Here is a 27645-nt window from a genome sequence, read left to right on the forward strand (position 1 = left end):
TTAATTATAATACTTTGCATAACTTAAAAATTATAATTATAATTAATTAATAATTATTATCTTTAAATTATATTTCAGAAAAATTCATTCGGATTAATTATATACAAAAATTTTATATTGATAAAAAAATCATTAAAATTACATTATTAAAATGATAATAACAATTTGTTATGAATTTATTTAATAAAAACTATTAAAATTTATTTTATATATATATAAAAGAATTGGAAAATTTTATCATAAAGTGTTAAAAATAGAAAAAAAAAATATTAAATTAATTATACAAAAATAACTTTATGAAAACTGAACGAAGCTTCTCAGTTACTTAACTAAAAATAAAATTACATCGTTGTTTTAATTCTATTTAAATTTAAATAATATTAATTTAAAGTATTTTTTTAATAATTTAATATATTAAATATTTAAAATAAATATAAAATTTACATACATTTATAGAACTGTTATTTTATATTGTATATTATTAAATTATAATATATATAAAAAATAACTTTTTTTGTATGAATTTTTATTTTTATATTTTTCAGTCATGTTATCTTATCAATAATTACTTATCCAACAAAATATATACATTTCTTGGGTTGATGTTTTTATTTTACTTTACTACATTATATTCATATATTTTATTTAAATTTGTTGAGTAAACATAAAATTGCATTATTTCAAGTAATATTATGTATTATGTTTTATTTTTTACTAATTAATTTATATTAAATTTATTAATATTTTTTTAATTAATACAACTTATAATAGTATTAATTAAGATTATCTAAAATTATATTATGGAATTGACATATTATTGTTTCATTATTTATAATAATTTGTATTTAATTAAATTGCAACTCAAGAAAGATAAAATAAATAATGCGCATAAGGTAGTAGTAGAATATTTAAAAGATTAAATAATTTTTATTGCATTAGTGTACACATATTGTTAAGACTCTGTAAGATTTTAAAAGTAAAATATTTTATCAAGACATGTAAAATTAATTACATTTGCTTATGTTATATGTATTTATAACACTAAAAAAAATTACATAAAAATTTAATGACACACAGATAAAATATGTTTTGGTGCATTTTAAAAATAGAAATAATATTTTGATTATGAATTACATTTAATAAAAATAAATTGAAATTAATTATAATATTTTGTATAATTTATAAATTTAAATTATAATTATTTTAAAATTATTATTTTTAATTTGTATTTAAGGGAACTTTATTATATTTAGTTGTATATAAAAACTTCACAATAAGGTGGGCTATACTATGTTGAAAACAAAAACAAAAATAACAAATTGGCTACGGATTGAAATTAACAAAAATTTATTGAAATTGATTAGATATTAAAAATATAAAAACTCTGTAAAATTTAAAAAAAAAATTAATTAAAATCATACAAAAATAACATTGCAAAAAGTAAACAAAACTCTTGAGTTATTATTTTATTAAAAATAAAATTATACCTTCACTTCATCTCTTATTTAAATTTGAATGATAATAATTTAAATGGTTTTATTAATTAATTTAATATATTTTTTATCCCCAAACATGCATTAAAAATTAAAATATTCTTATTATGAAAAATTACACAGACTTATAAAATTATTTTTTAATATAAAAATAAATAAAATATAAAAAATTTATTATATTACCTTTTCATCTTTTGATACACCACTAAATAAGTACCAATCTCTATTTATATAAATAATTTTTAAATAATTTTTAAAAACTTAATCATTGTTCTTTTTATATCTCTCTTTATTTTTATATTTTATATTGATTAAAAGGTAACATTGAAAGATTAAGAAAATTAAATAGTTTTCATTATAATGTCAAAATATTTTTAAGATTTTGTATAATTTAAAAAATAAAATGTGATCAACATTTTATTTTATTTTATTAGGATATTTAATTATGTTATTATATATTATTTTTACTTTCTTATTATTATATATATTCTCATCTTAATATAGATTTTATTATCAATATAATATTTATCTAAATTTCATACGTGATTCATATTTTACATACATTAACATTTTGTAAGTTCAATTAATATAAATAATAATTTTTATAATAAATAAAATATTATTTTTTAATTTTGTTATAATATTTTATTTATTATTAAATATTACAATAACGATTATAAATAAAATTTTCAAACTAAGAGTAATTAATTACAATAGCTGAAATTATTTAAATATTATTAAATATCATAATAATATATTTAGAAAATATATAAATATTATTTTTTATTTAAATTTTATAATAATTATTTTATTTGCATACTTAATATTTTTATTTTACAATTAATAAATTATATAATTTAAAATTTAAATTAAATTTAAATCTCATATTTATTTTTTTTATATATAATTTATTTTATAAATTAATAAGTCCTTTTACTTTTAAAAAATTTTCACATTAAAAATAATTAAATAATTATTTTATATTTTAATTACATTTTTAAAAAAATTATTTTTAAACTATATTAATTAATAAAATAAAGAAAGATATACTAGTGCAAATCCGTGCAAAGTAGTTAGTGTGTGTATTTATTGAAGTATTTTATTGATTCTTATAGATAAATAAATCTGTTTGGCTTTTGGGATTCAATCTCATTTGATAACTTAGTTTAGGACAAAGGTATTAAGTGGAATTAAAACATTTAAATTTATGTTTAATTTTTTAGATAAATTAAAATTTTAATTATTAAATTTGACAAATATTTTAACATAGTATTTGAAAATAATATGTATTAAAATATGAGAATTCAAAAAATATCTATCAATTTTTTTTTCTCAGCTGCAAAGATTCAGAAAGTAAATAAATGAAAATTTAAAAAAAATATTAAATTTTTTTTAGCAATTTTTATAAAAAAATTATTATTGAAGATTTTTTTTTAAAAAAACATCATTTTTATAATTTTTCTTAAATTGTCATAGTTTAGTATTTAATCTTTTTGCATATATTAAAAAAATGTCTGAAAACCAATAATTTTTTATACTGTAGGAGCATAATAAACAAAATTGTATGAAAAAAGAGGAATCAAAAAGAGTAAAATTACACGAATAAAACAAAATAAAAGTATCAAACAATTTAAATAAAATATATTAATTTAAACTACAAGAGAGTTGCATTGAAAACGGTACACTAAACGGAAAAAAAAACTAATTTATAAAACATACTTATTGTAAAAATAAAAAAACAATTTTGTTATGGTAAAGAATAAAACAAAATATAAAGTTACAATAATTAGAAAGTGAAACGGTGCGTTTAAACAGAGAAGAATTAAGAGGCGGGAGCATGGGTGCGACTTTCAAGGTTGCTCCCTGCGTAGGGTATATATATGAACCATGGCGTTGTTGATTATGGCTGTGTGTTAGGGTTGTAGCACTCTGAAAACACTCTTTCGCCGTCATTTCTGAGTGTATCCATTCTTCTATATAACAGTGTATCGCAATTCTTTTCTGCTTTCGGTTTCTTTCATCGTAAGTTCTCTCTAATATCTATCCCAATTCAATTGCAATCATCATGAAACCATTTACATTGCTTCAATTTATTATTTTTTTTACTATAATTATTGCTGATGTCGACTTTTCTGGTGTGCTTTTTGAATTGAATTTGAATATTTGTTTGTGATAGGCTATTTGCTTGCTAACTCTATGATTTCAATTTTGGCTTTGGTGATTGCTTGCACCGTAAGGCTGCACTGAACACTTAAATTTGTGCCATTAGACTCTTTGTGCTAAAGTGGATGTTTTTAATTTTTGAACCTTGTTGTGTGGATTAGGTGGTTGGTTGATTAGTGAATAGAGTTATGGCGGATTTAGAGAATTTGCTTTTGGAGGCTGCTGGGAGAAACCGACACTCTCGTCCACCTTCAAGAGGAGGACATGATTCCCATGATGGGAGTTATTCTAGGGAGGATGATTCAGATGATGAGTGTAATTATTCAGGACGAAAGCCCCCTGGCTTGCATGTTCCTCTAAAGAAGAGATTTGATTCCAAGGAAGGAGACAATGACGAGGGAAATGGGGAAGAAGGGGGCGATGATGTTTATGGCCATTCTGACCGCGAGAGCAATAGCAGTGATGAATCTAATTTTGGTGAGGATCTTTATAAGAATGAAGATGACAGGCGTAAACTTTCTGAGATGACTGAACTTCAAAGAGAGATGATATTGTCAGATAGGGCTAACAAGAAGAATGATAAAAGTTTATTGGGGAAGATAGCGTCAAACCGTGAGAAGCGAAAGGCAAATGTGTCCAGAGAACAGACTCCTTCTCTCCCTTCATCTCGTGTGCGATCATCAGCCAGATCTGCTGACAAGTCTGCTGCCAAGGATGATGCCTTAAATGAATTGCGTGCAAAACGTTTGAAACAACAAGATTCAGAATCACACCGCAGGCTAAGAGAGGTATCTAGAAGTTCACCAAAGCGCAAATCTTTAGTTTCAGCAAGTCTTAGTAGCTCAAGTGATAGTGAAAGTGAAAGCAGGTTCCACAATGATGATGAAGAGTCAAGTGAACATGGCGGTATCGACAGTGATGATGACAGGGTAGTGTCTGAATTTGATGGGGCTTCATTTCGGGATATAAAAGAAATCACGATTCCCAGGTCAAAACTTGCAAAGTGGTTTATGGAGCCTTTTTTTGAGGAGTTAATTGTTGGTTGTTTTGTAAGGGTTGGTATTGGCAGATCAAAGTCTGGGCCTATCTACAGGCTCTGCATGGTGAAAAATGTTGATGCCTCAGATCCTGATCGCCGGTATAAATTAGAAAATAAAACCACATACAAGTACTTAAATCTTGTCTGGGGAAATGACACCTCTGCTGCAAGGTGGCAAATGGCAATGGTTAGTGACTCTGATCCACTTGAGGAGGAGTTCAAACAGTGGGTTAAGGAAGTAGAGCGAAGTGGTGGCCGCATGCCTATGAAGAAAGATGTGACACAAAAAAAACAAGCTATGCAAAAGATCAACTTATTTGTTTACTCAGCAGCTACTGTGAAGCAGATGTTGCGAGAGAAAAAATCTGCCTCGTCAAGGCCATTAAATGTTGCAGCTGAGAAGGGTCGGTTGAGGATGAAATTGGAAATAGCAGAGAGTCAGCATAATGAAACTGAGGTGGAGAGGATCAAGAAAAGGCTGCAAGAGTTGGAGGCATCTCGACAAAAGGCAAAGGATGCCAAGGCTTTGAAGCTTGCTGAGATGAACAGAAAGAACAGGTTTGAGAACTTCAAAAATGCTTCTGAATTAAAGCCAGCAGATGTAGGTTTGAAAGCAGGGGAGGCAGGTTATGATCCATTTTCAAGGAGATGGACTAGATCAAGCAACTACTTTGCTTCCAATCTTGGGGAAGAGGTTGCAGCTAGAAATAAGAGTGCTGGTGGTGTAGTGGTTGATAGAGGCAGCAATAAAACAGGGGCAGCTGTGACCACGGAGGCTGGCATGGTGGCTACTGCTGCAGCTTTGGAAGCTGCTGCTGGTGCTGGGAAGTTAGTAGACACAAGTGCACCTGTGGATCAAGGCACGGAGTCAAATTTGCTGCATAATTTTGAGCTGCCAATATCATTGGCTATACTTCAAAATCTTGGTGGAGCTCGGGGAGTTCATGCAGGATTTGTAGCAAGAAAACAAATAATAGAAGCAACCATTGGATTTCAAGTCCCGGAAAATGATGGTAAGATGCATGCGCTGACATTGACAGTTAGTGATTACAAGAGAAGAAGAGGGCTTCTTTGAACTTTGTTGAAGTAACAACTTTCATCAGGTCTACTCTATGGGTAAATTGGTTTATATTATCTGTGGTACTGTCATGCCTACTAATAGCAAAATATCTTCAATCTTTTCTATTATCATCTAGTTTTCATTTCCTTTTTTCTCTTCACAAAAATTACCGGAAATTGTGAAGTTCAAGTGTACCATTCTCTATGATTTAAAAATGGTTTTCACTGGATGCTTGGAAGAGAGCTAGAATATTATTGGAAATATATTTCTATTTGTTTCAATCTACCCTGTCCTCTTTATGCTGAAAAATATAAAATTAATACATAAATTTGTAACAAAATAGAGAAGAAAAACTCAATAAAAAAAGAAATAAATAATAAATGGTGAAGGGAAATAAAAAATAGTGTATTGAGTTACTAAAAAATATTTAGGTCACGTTAAAATTTTTGTCAAAGATAAAGAAGACAACCGAAAATTGTTTAGTCCTGTCAAAAATTTTGCTGAAAATGAAAATGATTAGAAACATTTGAGTCACATCAAAACATGTTGCTAGATATGATAAAGATGATTAAGAAATTAAAAATATGATAAGAAATTAAATAAAAATTGTGACTCTTAATGTCATACCAGAGAAGTAAGAGGAACTAAAAGCATGTTACACCAAAGAGGCAGGAGGAACTGAAAGCATGTCGCACCAGAGAGATAGAAGGAACTCAGAGAAAATAGAGATAGAAGGAATTGAAAGAGAAAATTTTTAGGGTTCAATCGAAAAGAAGATATTAAAGTAAAAAGGGAGCCGAAACCCTAAAATTATCTTCCTTAAAATTCGGCCAATGTTCAAAAAGGAAAGGGTAAAATTGGAATTTGACTTAAGAAATAAAATGATAACTGTAGTTTATTTTATTTTTTGTCACAATTCGCGGGTGTGACGCGACAATGTCTTTGTAGCGGCAATTTACTGCCCGTGTACACGATATTGACCACTAATAATTATTATGTCACAAACTAAATAGGCTTTCTATAGAAAAGAAAAAACATCTATATTAAAGATTAAATTCTCATTTTGGTTCTAGAGATAGTTAGCGTTAGCTATTTTAATTTTTTAAATATTAAAAACATTACTTTAATTCTTAATTTTTATTTTTTTGAATATTTTAGTTCCTAAACACAAATACTATTAATAAACAGTAATAGAATATTTGCTTGTGTTATGTTAGAAAACTTTCTCATTTCTCTCACGAAAAATTTTAAAGTTTTTCTCCAAATTTGTTTATATAGATGCACCTCAGAGGAATTTTGTAGAGACTGTTAGTATTGGTAATACCAATATTGGGGAAGTTAATTCTTGGGCATGATCAAGGTTCTCGCATGACTGCCAACATTGGTAGTGCAAAATTTTTGAGTGATGGTGATGAACTAGTCAAAGAACTCTAGTGCACTACTGATTCTAGTGTAGGTTATTCACAACCTCAGCTAGAAGACCCATCATCATGCAATATTATCCTAGATAATAATATAGATGCTGATGCATGTCAATATGCCAGCCTTCAAACTCTTTCAATTGCAAGATTTGATCTTAGACGGAGAATCGTTGGATAAAAAAAAATTTGCTCATGAGAAAAAAGCACACAAGCAAGAAACAGAAACGAAATAGGAAAGTCATGAAGGACACCATGATGATCTCTATATTTGGAACAAAACCGATTAAACAAAGAGAAAAACGGAAGAAAAAAGAAATGGCAAAACTACGAAGTGATGAAGCGAAGAGATCCTCCGTAGACTTGTCAAGTAAAAAAGAGGCACATAAAGTAGACATTTAAGACAGTAGAAATTTGTTGAACCCAGTGGCTATAATTCTAAATTAGAAATCAGAAAGTTGATACCAAACCAGAGGCATTAAAAGTAGCTTTACCATAGAATGTGAATGGGCAAATTGATTTAGGAAAAAAATTTAGGGTTCTTTGTGAGAGAAAAGGGGAAGTCACGTTTAGCACTCTAAAACTACTACGTATCTACCATATAAGTCTTACGCACTTAAAGTGACATGTAGCATTCGTTACAGTTTGTTAACTATCTTAGGGATTAAAATAAAGGTTTAGTTCAATATTAAGAGGTCTTTCTAATTTTTGTTGTTCATGGTATGATTATCTTAATCGACTTGATGATATGGAAGTTGGGATGGAAGCAACCCCATCAATGGGTATATTTTGATTGTTCAATGCTCTTCCAAAGCTAGTTTTGTGAGATTCAGGATTTTGGAAAGTAGGTCTACTGTTGATTAACTTGATATGATTTTTGTAAAATATTGGACTAACTCTTAAATGTATTAATTACCGGTGGAACATATTCTTGATGATTAAGTAACTGTTTGTTTAGAATTCGTATTACCAGAAAATTGAAAATAACATCGCCATAGGGGTCTTCAAACCCAAAAAGAAAACATTATTTTTTACGAAACGCGTTTGATGCCTGCTAGAATCGCAGATAAAGAGGCATTAAGTTGCTAATTTATTTTAAAATGAAGTTCAGTATAAAAAAAAGATTTTAGAATGTCTTTTGTTAGTGTTAGTGATTTTTTCAGATTATAGTAAGACCCCATTGTGCTATTCGGCTAATTGTTTTAACAGTTTTAAAGTTTTTGAATATTTCAGCAGAATACAAGGTTTCAGACGTTATAATATATTACGACTGATTAACATTTAAAAAATAAAGGATTTAAATGTACGTAATTCATTAGTTATCTTTTAATGAAAATTACTTTTAGGCGTTAACAAATCACTTGGTCTCTATACCAAATTGGATTCTTAATTTTTTCAACAGATACAAAGCAAACACTTTAGTTATATCGCACTGAACTTATGCAGATTTCACACAGGAGAGATGACGCCTTTTAATTCTTTTATTATTATTATTTGCTTATACATATCAAAATTAGTATTAGTAAAAGCTTTTAATGCAATACCATTGGTCCTTGGCCATATACATATTGTTCTAAAATAACTTTTTATGTTCACCCAAGAAAAGGATTTATCAAAAGGAACAAGAAAGAAGGTAAATGAAACTCAAACAAATTCCATTCTTTCTAGAGGATTTTTATGGTTCACTTGTTCTGTTTGCCCTCTAGGAGCAAGACAATCCAAAGTACTCGTAGTGCACTTCTTAAATTTACAAACCTCCACGAGAGAAAAAAAAGAAAAGAAAAAAACCTAAGCAAAAATATAAGCCATTCGAAGTAACTATTTGTTGACTAAAATTCTTTTGATAAACAAGTGAAGTAAAATTAATGCTTTTTATTTTATAAATTTAGTGAAATTCATTTAAATCCATTTACAGCATTCTTTTTAATGGTTAGTTTTAGTTTTATTTTTGTAGTTGTGGTTTTAATATGTATTTTTCGCAGGTGTCCTTTTAGTTTCATAATTATTAACGCTTTGGTCCTTTAAGGACTAATATTTTGATAAGTGAAAATACAAGGGTTCATCTTTCATGCAAAAAGAGGATTATTTTTCTTATAAAGAAAAATTATAGAGATTAAAGCTCAAGTAATTAAAATTTAGGAATTGATATTCAATGGTAGAGATAAAAAAACCAAATTAATAAAAATATAAGAGCTTAATAAAATATTTTAAAGACTAATATTTAAATTAATCAAAATTATAATAATTTAATTTTGTCTTAAACTTGTTTTCTGAGGTCTGAATCTCTTTATATTTTGTTGCTATTACACATATATTTGCTAGCTATCTTAGTGAAGATAAACAAGTTTTACACGGAACTTTTGAAAAACCATATATTACTTTTTATTAGTTTTATATTGATTTTTTTTTCTAATTCACGGGGCTAAAAAGCCCAGTTTTATATTAATTTTGAAGAATCAAATTTTAAATATTAAAATTTTAAATATAAGCCTCATTTAAGAGTGTAGGAGAGAATAAGTTTAAGCTTAAGTTACCTATTTTTTTTTTAAATAACAATTTAGACTTGTAATATTTTGTTTATGTACCACTTAATTTGTTATTTATTCAAGTTCAATTATTTTTTTACCTAATTATGACTTGTATTTTAACCATTTTTATACTTGTACTCTTAGTTTAAATCTCTGCTACTTTTTTTTTTATTTCCTTGACTTAAGCTCCTTTTCTTTAATTTTTTTTACATGTCATAAATCTATTATTTGATCCTTTCTTCTTCTTTTTTTCAATTTGTATTTTTTTTTTTCTGTAAGTATGCTTTCTTTCTTAGAATAAAATATCATATTATGTTAAAATTATGAATGTAAAGTTAATCCAAATGTGTTTAGAGTTTAGATAATCCGTAATTACATGACAATGTAAAAAATATATATTAACAATGTACTTAAAATAAATTATTAAAGTAATTTGATAACTTAATTACTCAGTCAGTTATTCATTGAAAAGGCATATTGAACTTCTATTAAATATATTTTATTAATAAAAAATAATAAAATATTAAAATCTTCTGCATGTGTGTCATATTTAATGTGTAATTGTCTTTCATAAAAATTAGTTATAAAAATTAAATATTAATTCATGACAAAATTTTATTTTATTTTTCTCTTTTGTTAAACTTATTTGTAGACTCATTTAAAAATTCGATTTCAATGATGTGATGGTATTAGATTTTTCGAGTGTTTAGATTAATTTATTTTGTGAACATGATTAATTTTTTAACAGCCTAGAGTGGGAATAAAAAATCACATTTATTAAATTGTCCCCAATCATAAAATTAAAATAAAGTGTAAGTTAGTATATCATATGATGTATTGAGAAATTTAAGGATAAAGTTTTTTCTTTTCTTTTTTAGTCAGTTGAATAATGGTTGTGCAGAACCTTACTCTATATCTTATGGGAATTAATTAATTCTGTTTCTGTTTGACTAAGTAATTATTCATAGTTAATTTTAATCCATAATAAAATTTAAAAAGGTTTTATATTATTATTTACTTGCACATTATTATGCTATGCAAGTGTATCTTTATTTTTATATATATAAAAGTAAATGAGTTTTGAAGGAAAATTTACCTTCACAACTTCATTAATATTAATATATTAATGCATTTATTTTGCAATAATAAATATTAATGGTTTAATTTAAATCCGTTAAATATATTTATTTCTAATTTACAGTTTTGATATATTTGAAAGGTGTAACGTTTAAAATAATTTTAAATTTTAATATTAATAGTTTATTATTTTTACAATGTTTAAGGTAGTTTTAAATTTTAATATTAATATTTATTTTAAATTTTATTATTGAATACTGATAACTGATAGAATTATTATGAGTTTATATATTCAAAAGGTCATGCATGTTATATTTTAAAATGTAACATAGATAATTAAATGATTTTAATATTACAAATACAGTTAAATAGTGCATGAGAGCTATATGGATAGATATAAACCATTTAAAAGTGAGAAAGAAATTATTTTTTATTTGGTATATATAAAAGAAAGTGCTAGTTGTTTGTTCGAAATAATATTCCTCTAAAATGACACCTACTATTTCAATGCTTTCTGAAATACGATTTGGAAAAATAAATTGGAAGATAATGGTTTGAATCATTTATTTGTGATTTTCTTTTGAATTTAAAAATAAAAGTTAAGTAAATAACATAAACATGATTTTGGTCGATGAAAAGGTAAAGTTGTTATATTTCTTTAGTTGAAATGCATAAATTTTTTTTATTATTTAATTTAATTCCTTCATTTTATTTCATTATTTTAGAATTCAAAGATTTATTATACTGTTAGGAAGGATATTATATCACGTTATAAAAAACTACTGCACGAAGGCAATGTGTATATCATGAAAAATTTTATGGTAATTACTCCTGAAAAAAAATTATGGACCACTAAACACAAATGGAAGTTAAATTTGATGGCAATCACCAAAGTTCCATAGGTGAAATGTGACAGCATATCTTTTAATTATTTTTATTTTATTCCATTCTCAAAAAATTTTAAATAAACTGGATGAATTATATCTAATTGATGAGTTCTATTTTTATTATTTTTTTAATGACTTTCATATTTGACCATGTATGCTACTTTATTATTTTAAAAGAATATTTGATGCTTGTTCAATTAGATATAATTGGTTATGTGGTTGAAAAAATAATCTCAAAAACATAAAAAAATAGAAAGAAAAGTAAACATATTGATTTGGTTCTCGAAGATTTGAAGTGAGTATTATTTTAAAACATATTTTAATGGCTAAAATATTTATTATTTATTTTCTTACTTTCATTACTTTATACTAATTAAATATATCATATTGAATTTGTTTCGAAGAATTCAAAGAATTGTTTACACTTTATCAGAGGAATTTACTAAACAAATGGTTAATTTTTTAAACAATGAAGATTCTAATGTTTTACATATTGTAATTATTCAATTATGTAAAATAAAAATATTTGGTAGATGATTCTTTATCTGGATTGAACTCTTTTTAATTGTGTGATAGTTATTATTATTAACAAACTATATTTCATAGTTCTTTCAAAAATTTTAGACATATCAATTATAATAAGATAAAGTTGTATATCAATATTAACATAAAAGAGACTATTGATTACAAGAATAAATATATTTTTTAATTATTTTTTATTTATAGAAGTGTCATTATATTCTTTATAATATTTCTTATTTTTTTAAACTTATAAACTATTCAATATAAACAAATTTGTGTGACACACAAATATATTACTAAATTATTATTGTTAAAATTTATAATATTTAAAGTTATGTATAAATTAATTTTAATTGTTATATTTATTTTTTATAAATAATTTATATTAAAAATAATTATTTTTAATTTAAAATTTAAATAATAAATATTATACATATATTTCTACAAATCTGTGGAATACATCGACGTATTTACTATTATTATAGGTATATAGGATATGATATTGGGCTTCACTGTAGTGCCTCTCACGTGCATGTTGCAACGTGTAAATTGTGTTAAGGTTGTCTAATTAAGTGTCATACAACTGTAGAGATGTCACTATTTAAGTAGCTAGGATGCACCATAGATATATATAGATTGGTGTAATTAAATACGTTTGAAAACACATTTTAACTAAGTTTGAAAATCAATCATATCAAAACAAAAAAACCAATTAAAAAAATGAAAGACATGCATATGATTGGCTTGAAAACACATTTAAATTAAGCTAGAAAATCATATTGAAACAAAAAGCTAATTTAAAAAAAATGAAAGACATACATACGATTGGTGGAAATATAGTACTATTTCTCACCAAATTAACAGACAGACAGCACAGTGGGACAGACATATCCCACGAGGTGAATTAATGATTTCGTTGAAAAACAATATTGTGAAGCTTACGGGGCATCATGTGATAGGTGAACTCTTAAATTACAAGTACTCAATATCCTCATTATTTTTTGTCAAGGTCTTATATTATAAATATAAAGTCTTCTTATCCTCTTATATTACAATGCACAACAAGATTCCTTCTTTTTTCTCTCCAAAATCCCAGAGTGCATGTAGCCAAAGGGCGCACAGAATCTTAATCTTTTCCCTCAGGGGTGACCTTTTAACTTTGTTCACATTTTGATCTCTTCATAACTCCATGGCTGCAGAGTCCAATTCAAACCTTAGAATCATCATTGAGAGAAACCCTTCTCAGTCACGCCTAGCTGAATTGAACATCAAGTGTTGGCCAAAGTAAGTCTTTGATCTTTCTTCTATTGTGCCCTTTTTGCTGTATAGTATATATGTGTATTATGAAATCTAAATATTGACATGCACAACATATAAATTTTTTCTCTTTTTTTTTATGGGGATGGGATGTGAAAAATGAAAGATGGGGTTGCTCTCCAGGGAAATACCAGTTGAAATTTGATGCCAAAGAGACATGCTATTTGTTGAAAGGGAAGGTGAAGGCATATCCAAAAGGGTCATCAGAATTTGTAGAGTTTGGAGCTGGGGACCTTGTCACAGTCCCAAAAGGACTCAGTTGCACTTGGGATGTGTCAGTTGCGGTGGATAAGTACTACAAATTTGAATCAACAACTTGTTCTTCTTCATCTTGTTAATTAGTGTTGTGAATCGATCCATGATTATAGTAATTAGTTTTACCCTTTTTTATTTGATTAATCAAGTTATTATTATTCATTGAAATTTGTGGTCTAATTGTTCTTGTTTGGTTGTGTGCTTGGGAAATGAATTGAATTGAGATGCCTGACCGGGAGAGAGAGAAATGAATGATAATTATTTTAGTCAAAGAAGGAGAAAACAAATCAGTCAATGCATGTTTATGTTCAAACCAGCCCCTCTTTCTACGTGTTAAATTTTAAAAGACCGCTTTTATTATTCCTTTGACTGGTCAACCACTTGGATATTTATTTATTTTCATGTTATAATTTAATAATAATAATTATTCTTTAACGTCTCAATAAACTCAATATAAAAAATTACATATAATAAATTGTTATAAAAATATAAATATTATTCAATATTATAAAATTTAATAAAAAAATAATTGTTTTTTAATGTATAATTTTAATAGTAGTAATAATGATGAAAAGGAGGATCACTTCAAGGGAATTCTTGATTTTATAGTGGGAATAATTTGGACACGTCAACTTGTTTTCTCTTACAATCATGAATGCGATCTGTCTTCATCATCTGAAGACTACGACGACCCATTCCACTTTCTTCTTTTTTTCTTCTCTGCAATTCTCTTCTCATTTACCCGATTATTAAGGCGTTCATCATGCCTCCATGCTTACGCTTTCTGCTTTCTGCTTTCTTTTCCTTCTTTTTTTAATCTTTTGGGTTGTGCTCCATGCTCCCACCATAACACATTATAATTTTAATCATACAAGTTATTACCCTTTCGTCGTTATTTTTTCCTTCAAAATTATTAATAGGACAGGGATCCATGTTCATTTTACGTTAAAAGTAAGGTTTTAAATCATTTTTAATATTTTTATGTATTATTTTTTTAAAGTATAAATCAATGTTGACTACAAGACAACATATATATATATAAATGTTTTATTCATCTTATTTTGGTGTATAAGATAACCTAACTAATATGACATAATTTAATAAATAGTTTTTAAAATTTTATTTTATAAAAAAATAAAATAAGTGTCTAAGACTTACTCATAAGATAAGTAAATTTGTTGCCGATGATCGTAAAGATGATGATAATGTGTTTATATTATTTCCTTTTATGTTTAAAATAATTTAACAATTGAAATTTGATTAAAACTTCAAAAAGCAATCCTAACAAGTAATAATCAATTAACGAAGAGACGTATCGAATTTATTAAAAAATAAACAAACAAATAAGTAAGCATGTACTTAACCTTTTGTTCCCTTTAGATTGTTAAATAGTATATCTTATAAGAATATATAGTTACATGAAAATAGTTTAAATAAAGAGAGGAATAAAAATGTTTCAATAACTAATAGTGTTCAAAGTCAAAGAAAAATTGTATTTAAATAAATGTTTACCATTATTAATACCTTATTTATAAACTCTCTACCAGTTTTGGAAAAGAAATCTATAAATTTTTTTAACTAAAATTTTCTTCCTTTCAAGTGGAATACGGGAATATGCCACGACAGGCAGATAAGTACAAGGTTTCTAGATTTAGTAACTAGAGAAAAGGACTTGCACATGGCCCTTTATAATGGCTACGTTATTTTTTCTTTAGAATTCTTGTGTTTATCTTTTTCTTCTAATCATTTTATTATTACAATTATTTGAAGAAAAAAAAAAGGGTTCAGTATCGTTTGTTATAGCACTTCAGCAACCATCTATTTGGAATCTTATATTTAGACATTCCATATGGTTTTACTCCCGAAAAGTTGATACGAGTTGAAAAGATGTTACAACTCATGCAAGAGAAAATCAAATTCAACGAAAAACCGACCACATTAAAGAGGTAGAAATCAATTCAAACTTTTCCTATTTAGGAGGGAAAGCCAAAAACAACTTTTGCTATGTCCCACAAATAACACAAGCTCACAACGTGTCCCTCGATATTTTGTAAAATCCATGCCATGTCTCCATCCATGTTTCTAAGTTACGTATCCATTGTTTCGGTTCTATATTTTAATTGACCTATTTTGCTGATCTTGTATAAAATATAGGATTTACCTTCCACCGTTGAATTGATTGGAATTCCATGAATATTAATTTGGAAATACTTGCCCTTTTTCCCCCTAGAACTATTTCAAATGAAATCGACAACGATATATAAATATTTCCTCAAAATAAATTAATGTAACTAGGTACTAAGCGGCATTTTGAAGAACTTACTTAAGTTTACAAGCGTCCTATAACCTTATTTTCTTAACTAATTTCAATCAATTTCATAAAAAACATCAAATTAAATTTTTTAAACTTATAAAGTAAGATTTCTATTGAGCTTATATCATAAACTTCCACTAAAAATGCATCTAATTAAGCTGTATGTCTAAGATAGGACCTAAACAAACTCAGAATACTAAATGCCTGGCGTCAGCATGCGGTAATTTAGAGAATTGTCCAGTAGATTGAGAATTTTCTGACAACAAAAAAAGAACAAAGGAACTTTTTTTTAAAACTACAAAGTTACACATGTAGAAAGGGAGATGCCCGCTTATGGGTCGTGGGGAGAAATGGGTGGGAGGAGAGAAGAGGAAATACAAACATTTTTTTCACAAAGGATAATGTTAGTACATATTCATCATACACGGATAATACAAAAATATACATTTGCTAATACAGTGAGTGTGAAGTTCCAGCTCTTAGTTGCATAGGCTCATCAGCATTGGGTATGATGATGTTAAGTTTGTGTAGATTATGAGCAGAGATGGCTGCATGGGGATAAGATACATTTTAGAACCTCATGCACGTCAAAAGAAGGATAATTTCCATCAAGAGTATGTACCTCTCAAGAGTTGAGCTATAAATGGTTGAATTGGTTTTTCAATAACATCATTGGTTGAGAGAATCTCTACTCTCAATATACATTCTTATGGTGAGAAAGCTCAACTGCTTGAGAGGTCCACCTCTCCATAGAATTATCCTGAAACAAAAAGTATTTCTTATAATCTACTTATGCAGAGAAGTTTGCTGACTTGTATGGCTTTATATGTCAAATCCAACCAAAGAAGAGATGGACGGGTTGGGGTAGAAGGGCTTACCATATGGGTAGTATAGTGAATGTCAAGTAGATCATTGAATTCCATCTCCAATCCTTTGTCTAAACCTACAAATGGACAGTAACTTTGTAAGGATAAATAAACTAAGTCATGCATTTTTTATATAAAAACATAAAGGAAACAAAAGCTAATATGTTCCTTAAATTCACTCATCAGAGAAGAGTTAGATAAGGGAATGCGATATCTTCCTACAGGAAGACAAGCAAGAAAAAAGATCATTTGGATTGGAGGGCTCTCCAATTTCTTCAAGATCTGTCAATGACAGAAAGTTACATGAGCGCTTGAGCCAAAAGTGAATACAGCACAAAAAAGTCACAAAGATCTCCTCTTGAAACAATTTTTCATAAATCTCTTCCTTGGAAACCATACCAGCATTTGCTCCAACCAACTTCAGAGAGACCACACGTCACAAACCCCATCCTCCATTTTTACTTCTAACACAGGTCCTCCAAATTATATTAGCAACCCAATTTTCACAAAAATGAAAAAAAAATGAAGCGTCCAAGCATGCATAATCCAAACAAACATGTTTTGGCCTACAAAATTCCTATTGAACAAACATAAAATATCTTCTATACTTAATTATATTTTTTGTCTCTATAAATATTTTATATTTTGTGATAAGTCCTTATAAATTTTTTTGTTTAATTCCTAAAAAATTAAAAAATTAAGATTTAATTACTGTTATTAATTTCCCTCTGTTAACTGTTAAGTTGACAGATAAAATGTCAGCTCAGCACTATTAAGTGTCATACCACGTCATTTATTTTATAATATTTTATCATTTAAAATAAATATTTATAAAAAAATCTTTGAATATATTTTATATATTTGCAAAGGAAGTCTTCTTCTTTCTCCAACCCACTCTTAATCCCACCCTCTCCTTGGTAACCCCACCACCCCCAACTTCCAATTCCCACCCCTTCCCAACTCCTCCCCATCCACCTCCTCTCACCCCCCCCTCCCCAACCCTAAACTTCTCCCGTAATCCCTCTCCATCCACTTCTCTCCCAATTACAAACCTCTCTCTTAATCCCTTCCTCCCTCTTCCCAATCCCATACTATTAATCTCAAACCTCTCTTGTAACCCTTCCACCTCTCCCTACTCCTTCCCTCACTATTCAATAACCTCTCACCCTCCCCCTCTCCCAACCTCAACCCTTCCCTTCCCACACACTCAACTATATTCTGCACCTCTAACTCCACATTTTTCCATATTTGGCATCTAATCTTACATTTTTTCTCACTCCACAACCAACCCCACACTTTCTTCCATGAACATGTTTGATGTGGTATGGATTTTGGTGGTAGGATTTGGGTTGGGAGGATGGGCAAGCATGATTAATTTTATACACCAAATTGACACATTTGGATTATTTGCAAAGTGTTATCAATGTTCCCCTTATGAAGCTTAATTAGCTTCTTTAGTTCCGTATGATACTTTGAGATCATACATGTGTGTAAAGAAATTGGCTTTTGTATCTTTTTTCTTTATTTTTCTTATTTATTTTGTTTTTACTATATCGAGCCAAATCTTTTGATGGTGTCAACTAAAGCTGTGGTGGTGACCATCACTACCACACCCTATACGAACTTACAGTTAAAATTTTATGTGCTGATTAATATTTTCTTGTTGTTCAACTACCTTGCCATATGCCACACTTGCTTTTTGTTTGAGGAGAGGATGCTGAAATGAGGTGTGGGGTTGAAGGTTGGGGAAAGGTGGAGCCGCTAAGAGGGGGTTGAGAGTGGGATTGAGGAGGGGGGTTAGAGGAAGAAGAAAAAGGCTTTCTTTGCAAATATGTAAAATATATTTAAAGACTTTTTGCAAATATTTATTTTAAATAATAAAATATTATAAAATAAATAACGTGGTATGACACGTAGTTGTGCTAAGCTGGCTTTCTGTTTGACAGGTTAGCATTTAACAGAGAGAAGTTGACGACAGAGAATAAATCTTAATTCCTTAATTTTTCAGGGACTAAATCCTAACAAAAAATTTTATAAAGACTTAATCACAAAATACACAATATTTATAGGGACAAAAAACATAATTAAGCCTATTTTTGAGTGCAGAAAAATGCTATGCTAACAGTCACTGTAAAACTAATCCAAGAGCAGAAGGAAGAGATGTACAAAGTTTGCTAACCTTTGGAAAATATATTTAAAATACAATTTTCGCTTTCATTTTTCTAATTTATCAACAAAACAGAAGTTTAACTGTCATGGCTGTTTAACCAACCAACAAAAACATTTTTTCCAAGATTATTGCATCAGTACTAAGAGTTGTGGTGACTGCATGATTAGCATAGCCTATCCCTAATTCTCGTCTGACATTGATATTTATAATGCATCATTCATCAAGCATTTATTTAGACAAAAATCAAAACCATGCAATACTTTTTAGTTGACAAATTTAAATTATAAATATTCATAAAAAAAATTAACACTAAAAATCCCAAAAGAATCAATATATAACCTTGCTCACTGACTGACACCAATGATGGTCTCCTCAGAAAAGTAACTTGGTCCAGTGCCACTCACTGCATGAGCACCATCATACTGGAGGACCCTAAGCTTTCCTTCCTACAACCACAAGCAAAAGATCATCAATTAAATAATGTTAAGTGAAAGCATATCCAATTGGTCTCCCCCAGCAAAAGCATACCTTTGTTCCATAAACAAGCCCTCCCCCAGCAAAAGGATGAAAGCATGCCACATTGACCTCATCTTCTGCACTAGGAAGCACCCTAACAAGTTCCATATCCGACACTCTGTATACCTAAAAGACAAAACAAATTTCAAGACTCAAAATTCAGATTAAAACAATTTGAACTACAACAATGGGATAAATCATAAATGAGATGAATGACAGCAATTGGTGTCGGTTCATATATTAAAGCACAAATATTTGATCTGTAGTCAAGATAACATACAAAATATATTTTTTTAGTAACTAGAGATTATACAGACTACAAAAGGAGGACATATAAGAGAGCAATTCGGATGAGAAAAGTCAGAAATTGAGGGAAAAAGGAGAGCATTTTACCTCTAACACTGTATATATTGGTAATGTTGTTTCTCCATCAATGACAATACTTTTAAGAAGAGAACCGTGACGTCTACCATAGGCAAGCAGTATGTGCTCAGATGTAGGCGAGAACTACATATCAAAAGCAGTTGCACAAATTCAATCCACTAGGATAAGGGCATTTCCAATTACATTTAAGCAAATTAAGAAAAATGACAGATGCAGCTATAATACTTTTTAAAATTATTATAAGAATAAATTTAACAACTTGTATCATGAAAAAGGGGCATATATATCAATATATATGGCTGAGAGAGAATAATTCATAAAATGTGAATATCAAAATCGAGATACAAATACAAGTAGAGAAGGAACGACAAAATTATGATTATAGGAGAGCATATATTATGAAGAATTAATGCAATTTGACCCCTAAAATTTGCAATTTGTGTTACTTTGGTTGCTGGAAGTGCACATACATACAAATTGGTACTCAAAACTGTCAACTTGCTGAAGTTTACCCTTCTAAGTTGTCAGCTTTTAAAAATTTTCATTCCTCAGAGGACTAATTTATGTAAAAGAAAACTCTCAAGAACCAACACAACATGAGCTGTCGTTTTCAGGGACTGAATGGCATATTTATGATATGATATACAATAAGTTGCATAAAAGGAAGGAAAAGGGACACACACAAACTAGCCTGATGTTCAAGTGTAATTAGCTGACCTGAATTGACGTCAGACAATGAGCTGCTCTAATTGCCCGTGATGCAAGCACCAATCCAAATCTGTTGAATAAAAATTAACAAAAATTTACTAAGTTCACTTAAAAGTATGAGAGAATCAGAGAAATAACGCAATCTTGGCAGCAACAGTTGAAGGAAATGAGCCTTACGTTGCCTCCTCAAGGGAATATATTCGCAGCTCATACATAACTTGGTGTGCTGAGATTGGATGCCGAGTTGGTGATGTAGCAACTCCAGGCTCTTGGTGCACTGGAGGTTGTAATCCTGGGTCAGCTTCTATATGAGGAAGCATACATGCAACACAGGCAGCTAAAAATCTACCACATGGTGAAAAATGGGCACCCATTTCACTGCAAAGTGCAAACACAATTGTGAGTTAAAAATAAAAGTATAAGATTAAGTATAAAATTTGACTTCAATCCAAAAATTTATGTTCTAAAGTTAAGAATAATTCTATTTCCATGAAGTAATGAGTAATGAGTTCATAATCATTCACAAAAAAATCAGCTCCCATAATGCATGCAAGATATCTGTTCTAAATCGGCAATACACCATATCAACCACATGCTGGATTGGATAATAAAAGTATATAACATCCGAATGTACCTGCAGAGGACAGCATGTGGTATGGTGAGACGGCATCTGTCAGCATTAAGTGGGGCACAGGGGTTTTTTATGTCATGTGACCATACCCTTAACTTCACAGTGCAAGGCAGCTCTGCAGCAGCTGCAGCAGCCACTGATGGGGCAAGTTCTGACTGAATTCGACTTATGATTGTTTGGATATTGGATCCATCGTGTGGGCTATTAATAGAAGCAGCAAGATTGCCAGATTCAGATACAGGTACACGGGATTGTGAAAAATGATTCCGTAAACCCGATCTCATAGAAGAACCAGGTATGCTGATGCTGCCAGGTATTGCTGAAGATGGCATTGCTACATCATTAGAGGTGGAAAGATTAGCTGCCATAATGGAAGAACCAATCTGTTGAGCTAAAATGTCACGACTAACACCCATGGGAGGAAGCATTGAGGGAACGCTAACTTGGCTTTGACCCATTAACCACCCTTGAAGAAAAGGCAACTCCCATCCACTTGGGTCTCTTGAAGGAAAAAGCTGATGAAATTGACCAAACTCTGAAACAATTCCACGGTTTGCATTTTGTCTAGATAGTCCATGCAGCACACCATTAAGAGAATAGGAATTAGTAGAGTTCCCATGGTGGCTTCCTTCAGCAGGTCTGGCTTCATCAGTCTCCATACTATCATCCATTGTGAGGTTACTGAGGCCAATTCTCATTCCATTAGAGAAAGTAGCATGAGCAGGATATTCTGTAGCAGTTTGAGAACTAGTGGGCATCTCAGAGAATGTATCCATGGGAGACACTGTAACATCATATTGCTCTGTTGCATTTGTGTCTGCTTGTAACTGCACCATGGCAGAAGACTCGATTTGCATGCTATCTGAGCTAACATCATGACTAGCATGCTGTAGTTCTGTTCTTGACTCATCAACAGTACATGAAGGTGTGAAGAAGAAAGGTAACGACACAGGTAGTTCACTGGACAAACTAATATGTTCTGTAGGATGAATATTTGTGACAAAAACAGCAGGTGGAGGATATTGTAAGTAACCAAGAGATGTTGCCTCGGTCATTGAGGAATCTGAAGAGTCAAGATCATTGACCTACACATTAACACGAGTATTTTAACCAAGTGGAAAATTCAAAAATTAACATTCTGTTTAGCATGGGTAGAAAGGCAACCAAAAACATATCAGTGCATTCACCTCAGCAGTTAAAAGGTATGGTGCGGCATGTGGGTGAAAATGCACTGCCCGAAGTGAGCGCTTTGTCTTCAACACAAATATTGGTGAGGACGCTTCACCTTTCTTGTTGTAGTGCCATATGTACAGCTGATACAGTATACCATATCACAATATAAAATCATTCAAAAAAAAAATGTCACTAAAATACGGATGATTAATTAAAGACTCAAACAATAGGGGATGTTCCCAGAAAGAGTACTACCTTGTGGCCTGATGCAACAGCAATTATTTCCCCTTTGGCATGAAAAGCAATAGATGCAATGGGGCGGTCTATGAGAAAAACACCCAACAAATTCATCAAACAGAATCCAATATACACACGAAAAGGAACAATGAACAAATTTATAACAGTTGCAAAAGTAATTTGGAAAAGAAAAGGGAAAAATAAGTAAACATACAGAAATGATGAGATATTATGCACTCTGATGTGTTAGCATCCCATAAACGAACTTCTTGATCCAAGCTTCCACTAGCAAGTATTTGTGGATGCAATGGATGGAACCTAACCTGTACCCATTAGCACATAATTAAAATAGGAAAAAGAAAACACTACTTGAAAGTTGAAACACAAGAATGCTTACAGAAGGAGAAAGGGCAGTCCACATTAATTACATCAAAGAATCAACATTAGTTACACCTAATTTATATTAACAAAGCATTCAAATTTCAGTAATCAATATATAAAAGAGGCAGTCACACACAAAAAAATCAGAGGAAAGTCTCAGCGATCGCCAACACCTGCGATTGCCATGTTCATCAAACTGCTGTTGCCTGTTCTTCCTGTCCCCTTGCTATGAGCAAATGACAATCTTACTTTACAGAAAATTTTTCAAAATTCATATATTCTAGCTCCAGGAAAATATCAAATTTAACATAAATCTCAGAGGAAGGAAAAATCAAGAGTCTCAAATCTTTCAATCAAATAAGATCACAATAACCTTTTTCCTCCCTCATTTTCTTTCTCCAAAACTATAATGTAAGCTTGCTTCTCCTTTGCCTCTTCACTGAAATTCATTTGCGGGTAGATTCCGAAGGATTGCACATTTTTATCTAGGCATTTTTTGGCATGTTGTAGTAAGAAACGAATGGATGCAAGTAACAACAGTTGACCATAAGCTTCAAGCAAAATTTATGTACCATGGTGATTGGATTCAGAGCAAAAGGAAGGATTTGAGACAGAGCCCAAGGTGGGCATATGTAAGAAGGGAATAAATGGCAAACAGAGTTAACTGGTGTTTAAATGGGTAAAAAAGAATGAGACGTTATTTTTAATTGAGTTGGTAGGTTCTAATTGGGAAACAAGGAACGGGACTTCGAATGGAAACATAAGATCTCTGTTCTATGCACATTATTCAAAACAAAAAAGTGCGGAATACTGATTCAGAAAGCAACAATGCAGCAGGATATGACTTTGTTGGATAACAATGAGAATTTTGTTAACCCAATTTAATAGAATTGTCAATTATTCAGAGTTCAGAGCATGTCTCATCAAACTTCATGCAAAAACGATTTCTTCTACAATGAGCAATCAGTACCCAAAGAAAAGGCAAGAGAAAGGTAAAAACATAATAAACACAAGAAATTAAGGCAGAGAGGAAGATTTCAAGCTTACCACCCAAGGTGTCCTCCTATGGCCAACTAACACCTTTAAGCAACTTCCAGTTTCACAATCAATTATCTTTACTGTGTGGTCACCACTACACAAAGCACATAAACAGATTCAATCACAAAAGACTCTTCAATTCAAATAAGCAAAGAGGAGATGAACTAGCTACAACTTACTGTGTGGATGCAAGAACTTTCCCATCTGGACTAAATGCTGCTGCAATAGTAGAACGTGGGGGAGGCAATAAAGGGCAATACTTAGCTGACAAATGCCGCAATGACTCTGCCTCAACCCTGACAATCATTGTTAGAGACGTTAGTCCCCAAAATTGACTCTTGAAGAAAGTAATATTTCACATTTTCAAGAAGAGACTGCAATATAATTTATAGACTAAAGAAGTGTAACTACCATGAGAGGAGACCACGCCTTGCATCTCTCACAACTACATTTTTAGGACGAGAGCAAGAACTAGATTTTGATTTTGAAGCTTCTACCCAATGCCATTTTGCCACATATTTTGTCCTTGGCGAAATCTCTCTCCTTGCAAGCAAGTTAAATACATTGCTACCACTGGCCAAATTCAACAAATCAGATAAGAGAAATATTGTACAGAAAAACATTCAACTTGAAAGTGGGGACAAAGTGTATTTCTTCATCGGTTGATGAACACAAACTCAAAAAGATGAATCATGTATCGAGAAATTTATGGATTCTTAGCTTATAGTGGAATGATCAATCACAATGTCAATAACTTTATGGATTCTTAGCATAGTTTTGGAAGGTATGATGTTCAAAGAACATGAACCACAAATTATGACAATAACTTTACATGCTCCATGACCCATCCACCCAGATCACGCACAATAATTCTCCGGTGAGTGCCACATATGAATCCAATCGATATTCTCCATTTTGATTAGGTAATATGCATATCATAATATCATAATGCGATGATCTCAGCACCTAGCTAAGTTCACACGACTCAAAAAGACCTCAGGACATAACTATTGTTGGTTTTGAAGTCAGCAACTGTGGATTTAAGTTCATGAACATAATACATTACTTCAACACAAAACAGGATCCAACCAGAAAACCATGCAGTAGACAAAATCAAGCCTCGGAAACAATAAACATACACACATCAAGCTCAATTTCAGCTGACTCTGATGATAATAACAGCATCATTATCCTAACACCGAAGATATCTAGAATAAGAAAGTGATACTGGCTCAAACACCGTCGTAGAAAGGAAAAAAAGAAAACTCAAATTTTGCAAATTTCCATCCAAATCACACACCCCATAATTCAAAAACCCCATCTGCCTCACGGGTCACCTCGGAATCAAAGCCAAACGAGAAATTAAGCCGAGATGTCAGAAGGGCAAATATTTTTAAAAAATATTTTTTTTATAACAAAGAAAAGAAAAAGAGAATGTAATAAATAAATCTATGCAAACAAAAAGGGGTAATCAGAAAGAGGAATAGATACCTGCTGTTTGAATTATGGGAAGAAGAGGTGTGATCACGAGACCTAGCAAATCCCGTCATTCTGTGATGAATCAAAATTCATAGAAATTTGGAGAACAGAGGATCCAATCTGACAGAGTCACAAACAGAGGAGACTCATTGATTCAAAGACGCATCGAATACCTCTCTCTCTCTCTTTCTCTCTCTCGATTATTGGGTTTATGTCAGAGCCTCCGCGTTTGATTTCAAAGGGGGCACGCACAGAGAGACCTAAGGAGACGACGGTAAAGGAACTACTCGAATGTTTTGGGGTTCCAAATAGAATTTTGTTGAATTTGAGGGGAGGAAAGTGTGAAAACAGAAAAAAGGGTTTTCATCTCTGCATCATTGCCGTTGGATCAGAGAAACCTAGGGATTTGTGAAAATCAACTTAGGTTTAGGTTAAAGTTTAAAACGCGTGATAGGATACAAGAGAATAAGGCAAATGTATGAGTAATGAAAGATGGATAATGCTTTGTAGTTTGGTGTGCTGTGATTCCAAAATTTGAGAATTAGTTTTGCCTTAATATTTTCCATGTTTGACAACCGTCTTAGTTGAGAATTAACAAATTATAATTATAATTTTAGGTACAGTAATAATTAATGGAAAGAATAAAGATAAAGAAATTATTAAAAATATATATTTATAATATAAAAATATTTTTTATTTTTATGTCATTAAAAATATTTAAGAATGTGTCTTTATAAACAAATTTAAAAATATTAAAATTTTCTTAATTTGTGTATTTAATACATAAATAGAAATTTGACTTGAGCAAAATTATCTATTATAAAAGATATATCTGAATTAAAAATAAATAAATATCATTATAAGTATTATGAGCGAATAAAACTTGGATAAGTTCTTTTTAGATATTAATTTAATAATTGTTAAAAAATTCAATTTATATTTTTTAATATTGCAAGTATTTTTAATTAGAGGTAATTTTGTTTGACCCAAATAAAACTAATGCAATAACAAAATTATCTTCGATAATTCAACATAATTATATTCGGTAAAACTCTGACTACATATTAAATTTAAATAACATTTTATCAAATGAAAAAAATATATATTTAAAAATGAGTTTTAAAAAAAATATAATAAGATTAAAATGAAAACATGAATTTTCCTATAAGATTTAAAAAGATTTTGAATGTTTTGATAAAATTTCAGTTGCACACCTAAATGAGTTTTTGGTAGGGATATGTCTAAATTAGATTATAATCTCCCTTCAAGGAGGGCATGTCATTGGGTAAATATCATAGTATATTCAATATTTGTCAAAGTGAACCATTTCAGGTTCAGAAATTAGATGTATTCTCTTGAATCCTGACACTGACAAAGTTAGACCCAAAACTGGAGAATATCTAGCAGCCTATGTTGAGAGAGCCTAAATCTATGGTGTGTGAAAAAGGCTTAAGGTCATCCAAAATTGCCCATAATGCAGCCATCAACAAGATATTATTTTTGCATTGCAAAACCTTTATTTCAATTATTATTTTGGGTTTTATGTAATGCATGCGACTTAACATATCAGGTTATGACGGGACAAGATATTGTGGACATCACCGTCAATGCTTCATCATTTACTTTTAAACCAGATATCACCACTTTACCACAATAACTTTTGACACATTTCTTACTATTTTGACTCCTACCTTAGAATTAATGAACCACTTCTAAAAATACTTGTTTATCAAACTTCTAAACTTTTGCTTATGACTAAATAATTAAAAGTTTAAACTATCCATAAATATGCACTAATTTGCCTATAAACTCAAAGTGGACGTTTAATTAAACTTACTTTATTAAAATTTCATTTTTTATCATCTTAAAAAAAATCTTCAAATTTCACGCATAGTACATAGAATGCTTGTATGATGATGGCTTGATTCCTATCCCTGTCAAGAAGGGACCTACCCAGAGCACATGCTGCCCCCAGAACTAGTAAACTTA

The 27645-nt window shown here is 30.0% G+C and overlaps 3 protein-coding genes across 7 annotated transcripts; 2 read left to right on the top strand and 1 right to left on the bottom strand.

Annotated features, from left to right (window-relative positions):
• The first annotated feature begins 3395 nt into the window (after positions 1–3395).
• LOC113863276 (protein RTF1 homolog) lies at positions 3396–6032 on the top strand. Its single transcript, XM_027496802.1, has 2 exons — positions 3396–3515; positions 3818–6032. The coding sequence occupies exon 2, from the start codon at positions 3845–3847 to the stop codon at positions 5768–5770; it is 1926 nt and encodes a 641-aa protein (XP_027352603.1). The 5' UTR covers positions 3396–3515; positions 3818–3844; the 3' UTR covers positions 5771–6032.
• A 7233-nt stretch (positions 6033–13265) lies between these two features.
• LOC113860785 lies at positions 13266–13842 on the top strand. The gene is made up of 2 exons (XM_027493291.1): positions 13266–13471; positions 13611–13842. The coding sequence occupies exons 1-2, from the start codon at positions 13377–13379 to the stop codon at positions 13840–13842; spliced, it is 327 nt and encodes a 108-aa protein (XP_027349092.1). The 5' UTR covers positions 13266–13376.
• Positions 13843–16165: 2323 nt separating this feature from the next.
• LOC113863956 lies at positions 16166–26134 on the bottom strand. 5 transcript variants are annotated; one of them, XR_003504580.1, is made up of 16 exons: positions 25669–26112; positions 24589–24750; positions 24357–24473; positions 24187–24271; positions 22973–23081; positions 22777–22844; positions 22536–22661; positions 21352–22433; positions 20895–21095; positions 20727–20787; positions 20019–20132; positions 19638–19751; positions 19449–19555; positions 16952–17016; positions 16696–16833; positions 16166–16621 (listed from the first exon to the last, which is right to left on the bottom strand). XR_003504580.1 is itself a non-coding variant. In XM_027497762.1 (14 exons), exons 1-13 carry the CDS (start codon positions 25725–25727, stop codon positions 19454–19456), a joined length of 2400 nt encoding a protein of 799 aa, XP_027353563.1. In that variant the 5' UTR covers positions 25728–26112; the 3' UTR covers positions 16334–17016; positions 19449–19453. The 5 variants fall into 5 exon arrangements, 1 of the variants encoding a protein (XP_027353563.1); XR_003504581.1 differs by having other exon boundaries at positions 16349–16621; positions 16952–17221; XR_003504579.1 differs by lacking the exon at positions 16696–16833 and having other exon boundaries at positions 16272–16621; positions 25669–26134.
• Between the last annotated feature and the right edge of the window lie 1511 nt (positions 26135–27645).

This window comes from Abrus precatorius, unplaced genomic scaffold, assembly GCF_003935025.1.
Source record: "Abrus precatorius isolate BTA unplaced genomic scaffold, Abrus_2018 Scaffold3, whole genome shotgun sequence".
NCBI classification, from domain to species: domain Eukaryota; kingdom Viridiplantae; phylum Streptophyta; class Magnoliopsida; order Fabales; family Fabaceae; genus Abrus; species Abrus precatorius.